The sequence below is a fragment of the Numida meleagris genome, chromosome 2 (assembly GCF_002078875.1).
Source record: "Numida meleagris isolate 19003 breed g44 Domestic line chromosome 2, NumMel1.0, whole genome shotgun sequence".
In the NCBI taxonomy this organism is placed as follows: Eukaryota; Metazoa; Chordata; class Aves; order Galliformes; family Numididae; genus Numida; species Numida meleagris.
The window spans coordinates 17,250,629-17,255,358 of NC_034410.1; the positions used below are offsets into that span (position 1 = coordinate 17,250,629).

The 4,730-nt window shown below is 61.2% G+C and overlaps 1 protein-coding gene across 1 annotated transcript in view; it reads right to left on the reverse strand.

Moving 5' to 3' along the window:
- Positions 1–3,515, reverse strand: part of LOC110395191 (polycomb complex protein BMI-1) — a 12,745-nt gene extending 9,230 nt beyond the window's left edge. Inside the window, exons 1-8 of the mRNA XM_021389365.1 lie at positions 3,367–3,515; positions 2,462–2,573; positions 2,288–2,351; positions 2,154–2,188; positions 1,818–1,878; positions 1,684–1,740; positions 1,535–1,594; positions 588–751 (exon numbers count right to left, since the gene is read on the reverse strand). Of these exons, the coding sequence (XP_021245040.1) occupies positions 588–751; positions 1,535–1,594; positions 1,684–1,740; positions 1,818–1,878; positions 2,154–2,188; positions 2,288–2,351; positions 2,462–2,573; positions 3,367–3,496 (683 nt within the window). The 5' untranslated portion in view covers positions 3,497–3,515. The remainder of the gene's footprint in view (positions 1–587; positions 752–1,534; positions 1,595–1,683; positions 1,741–1,817; positions 1,879–2,153; positions 2,189–2,287; positions 2,352–2,461; positions 2,574–3,366) is intronic.

Below are 4,730 nucleotides of genomic sequence, written 5' to 3' on the forward strand. Positions count from 1 at the left end.
GGCCCCGTGCCCTCCGTCGGGGCCCGCTCCGCGCTTCCCCGCGGGGGCGGCCCGACCCGACCCGTCCCGCAGCGCCCGCGCTCCCCCCGGCGGCAGGTGCGGGTGGGGGGCATCGCCGGGCGGGAGGGAGTGAAGGAGAGAGGGAGGGAAAGAGCCGCCGTCGGGCTCCGGGATCAGCGCAAGGGGAACGCGGAGCGCGGTCCGGCCGTCGGCGTACGGTGCCCCGGGAGGAGGCAGGGCTCAGCCGCGGCCCGTGCCGACACCGCGCCCTCGGGTGGGGGGAACTGAGCCCAGGCGGTACGGGAGGGGGAAATCGGCTTTAATGGAACCCGAAGGAAAACGCACAGCATAGAAGAGGAGGGATGCTCTGCAGACACAACAGTTGAGGCAGTATTTAACTGAAGAGCTAATCTTCAAGAAAATATTACAGGAGTGAGGAATACCGACTGCATATGCCACACAAACAGTCTGCTTAATTCACATCTAGAAATCATTAAAAAATGGTTTGGATCAAGAGATGTGCATAGAGATGAAGGGCGTCTGCCATTGGGAATGTTCTCACGCAGTGCCCGGCCGCCCTCGGTCACAGCTGCGTCGCTCTCTCCAGGCTCTTGGCAGCATCCTTCAGCTTCCCGACCAAATCCTGGGAGGGGAAACACCTCAGGAGGAGTGTTTCAGAAAGGTCACCATGTGGTGCCACAGCATCCCTCTGCGTGTGGCAGGATGGGATCCCAGACCTCACCCTTGTCCATTGGACAACACAAGCAGATAATTATTACATTTCTGACAGTTTCTCTGCTGTAAAATAGGAAGGCATGCTGGAACTGAAGGACAATGCCTTGTAACGTTTATGACCTACTAACATACATTGCTGTCCTTAACACATCAGTACAGCTGCAATGGCTGCTGCACGCCGCTGCTCTGAGCACCATACACTCTGCTTCCGCCCTGAAAATACCCTGAGTGTCATTCTGCACAGGGACTATCCCATGTGCCAGCCCTGCCCGGGGCAGCCATCAACCCAAGCACGGGCATTGGCAACGACGCCTCCCAGTGCCCCCAGTTCACCCCCTTTTGCACAGATGCATAGCTACACCACAGAGCAGAGCTCAGTAGTTGCTTCACCGCACTGCTGGCGTGTCACCTGCACACTGACACTGCCTTCAGTTCATTCCCTCTTTTCAAGCATGGCATACTTATGTCATTGAGCTGCTTCCTTTAGCCACTTCCCTGAACCACTGAGATGAGGGTTTTGGAGAAGTGATGCATTCCCTCCCAAACACGTGTCTGACAGCACACCCACTATCTATGCACGTACAGAAAGCAGCACATGCCACTGAAATCAGTCACTTTACAACTTCAATGAAGACCACAACCAGAAGCGTTGTACAGCAAATTCTCTCCCATCCTCCTGTCTGTTGTTTTTTGTTTGTTTGTTTTTAATAATTCTTTGTACAATTTAACTGTGATTCAAAAAGTGAGACATTGCCATCCAGAGTGGGAGCCAGGCAAGAAAATGGGGGGGGAGAGGTACCTGCAGCTGCTCCATGGTGCAGCTGAAGCTGAGGTCTGGCTGTGATCCCGCATCACTCTTCTGTAGGAAACAAAACCAAAGCAGGCTGCTTTATTGCAAAATGACATAAATGGCACTTCTTCCTCAGGGGGGGTGCGAGGAGCGCGTACCTCAGTGCTGAGGGTCAGCAGGTAGGTGGGCTGGTAGGCTCGGTGCAGCTCATGGGTCTGCAGCAGAACAGCGCTCAGCACAGCAGGGCCCCGGCAGCAGGGGGGGTCCCACAACCTTGTGCCCCCGCCCTTACCTGGATGCGGTACGCCAGGCGCCAGGACACGTCCGTCACGTGCGGGGGGGCCCGGCCTATGCTGGGAGAGAGCGAACAGCGGGCGGTGCGGGAGGGGCTGAGCCCACGCTGCCCGCCTGTGGGACGCAACACTGCTGCAAAGGGTCACAGCAACTTAAAGGGCAATACGGAAAGGAGGGGGACAAGTTACTACAGCCGTTTTCTATAGTCTGTTAGAAATGTAATAAAAAACGGTAATAAAAAAAAAAAGCATTACTTTTGACATGGATGAGAAGTATGCCTCTGCTCCACAGGCAGTGCTGGAGCAGCAACTCCTGCGGCCCTGCACCCACCTACCTCCCCAGCAGCTCCTCCAGTGCCTCCCGGTTTTTCTGAAGGAAAGGAAAAAAAAAGAAAGGCAAGGGCAAAATACATTCGCAAAATTCGAACCGATTGCTCCAGGAGAAATATGTTACAGCAGGGCGCCGGACCTGGTACTCGGTGCAGAACTGCTCGATCCGCTCCCTGTCCAGCTTGCACTCCTCCAGGCACGCGCTGCGGGAGGACACAGGGCCATGGGCACCCCTCCTCCACACACACACGGCCCCGCCAGCCCCGGCGTTGTGTGGCGGCACCGCCGGGGCCGTGCCGGGCGGTATCAGTACCTGAGGGCCGCGCGGTCGGCGCGCTGCCTGACCGCCTCCAGGATGCAGGCGGCGGCGGCGGCGTGGCACTGCTTCAGCACGGCGGGGTCAACGTCGCTCAGCTCGGGGTCGGCTGCGGGAGACGCGGGGCTGCCGACGCCGCCTCTCGCCCGCGGGACGGCGCTTCTGCCCCGCGCCGCGCGCCCCATCCCGTGACCCGAAGCCGCGTCCCGCCCGGCGTCGCTCCTCTGCGCGGGGTCTCAGGAGGCAGCGGCTCCCCCCAGCCCCGCGACCGCCCCGGGGAGAAACGCGGAGGGGCGCGGGCACGGACGCGCACGGCGCGGCGAAAGCTTCAGCGGGCGGAGGCGAGGGGCGGCCGCGGGAGGGGTCCGGCCGGTGCGGACGGCCCGGGGCCGCCGGTGGTGCGGTACGCGCGTGCCCACGTGCATGCACGAGCACCTATGCGCGTGCACAACCCTATGTGTGCACCTACGTGCATGTACACGGACCTACATGCACGCGTGCCCCTACGTGCGTGCCCACACCCAGGTGCAAGCACACCCTTATGTGTGTGCACATACACCCGTATGCGTGCCCATTCCTCTGTGCGCACGCACAAGCATCTATATGCATGCACACCCCTATGCGGACGGACATACGCATGCACGTGGCTCTGTATACATGCACACCCCTCTGTGCATGCAGACGTGCACATACGCCTACATGCATGCACGGACACTTATATATGCACGGCCACCCCCTATGCGCGCGCACGCCCACACGCACGGCCACCCCCACGCCCGCACAGCCGCCAATATGCACGGACACCCCGATGTGCACGCGCACCTACACGCACACACGCGCCCCTAAGCCCGGCACACAGCCCCGCCGCCCCACGCAGAGCCCCGCCGCCCGCTCCCGCTCACCCACGCCGCCGGGGAGCTGCAGCACGCCTCGGAAGGCGGCGCGGAGCAGCGCGGCGTAGGCGCGGCGGGACAGGCGCCGGGGGTCGCCCAGCAGCCGGCAGCCGCCCTGCGCGTACGCCGACAGCTCCATTGCGGCGCCGTGACCTTCGACACGCGCCCACGTGACCGCCGCCGCTGAGGCGGAGCCGTCGCAGCTGCGCCACCGGCGGGAGGAGGCGCCGCCGGGCGGGGAGCGGAGCCCGAGCGCGGAGCCTTCAGCCGGCGGCGCCTCCTCCCGCCCAGGGCGGCGGCGGCGGGCGCGCGGTCGGGCGGCGGGCGTTGCGTTGCGGAGATCGGACCGGACGGCACGAAGCGAGCCGCCGGCCGGCTCTGGGCAAACGTGGCCAAACGCGTGCAATGTAAATACGGACGGTTCCGTTTGTGATGTTAAAGCGCTCCCTTTCTGCACCTCAGCCCTCCTGCTCGGTGCGTGTGTGTTTATCGCACCTCAGTGCCGAGGTGGGGGCGGTCCCGCTTCGGACGCGGGGTTCTCCGTCGGCGGGTGAAAACGTGAATTTCCGAGCGCGGCTCTCAGCTGTGCTCGAGCGGAGGAGGAGAGGAAAGCCCTGCGCTCGCAGGATCGGGCCCGCGGTTCCGAGGAGCGCTCCGCGTGTGTCCGGATTAGGCCTCGTGGCACCGCCGGGGCGAGTGCCTCCGCTCGGTGCACGCTGCGCTGCCACCGCGCTGCTCCGCCGCGCTGGCGTAGCAATGAGTGCCCCCGCATTGATGGACGGAGCGCGGAGCCCGGCGGACTGCATTCCGGGGATTTGCATTTCGCCAGGAACCGGGAAGGCGTGACGACGGCAAGGTGGGCTCGGCGGCGGCCGTCCTCCGTCCCGTGGCACCGCTGTCACATAGAGACACAACGCGTAAGAAAAGACATAAAATGGAGGAGAAGAAAAACCATAAAATGGAGGAGAGGACAAAGCTCAGAGCTGTGGATTTACAAAGGTGCAGAGACCACGGCTGTGAAGCAGGATCGTAATAAAAAAATGTCAGAAATGTGCACGCGTGGCATGGCTGTGTGCCGTGGAAATCTCCTCCCTTATCACCGACGGCACGTGGAAATCTATAAATTAAAATCTAGTTTTAAAGATAAATTAATCTGTTAGGATTCCTCACAACGTTACATGGTCTGCATCAGTGCTTTCAATAATTTTCATCACCACGTTGGTGTTTTCACTTCCCCTGCCCCACCTCCCAGCAAGATCTCTTCTCCCCTTTTCCCCCCTCCAAAAAGGAACAAGATGCTTTCACACTGTCAGGCTGAGAGCTGTTTCACCACTCGTGCACAGTGTTTGCACGTTTTAAACCCAGTTCATTGT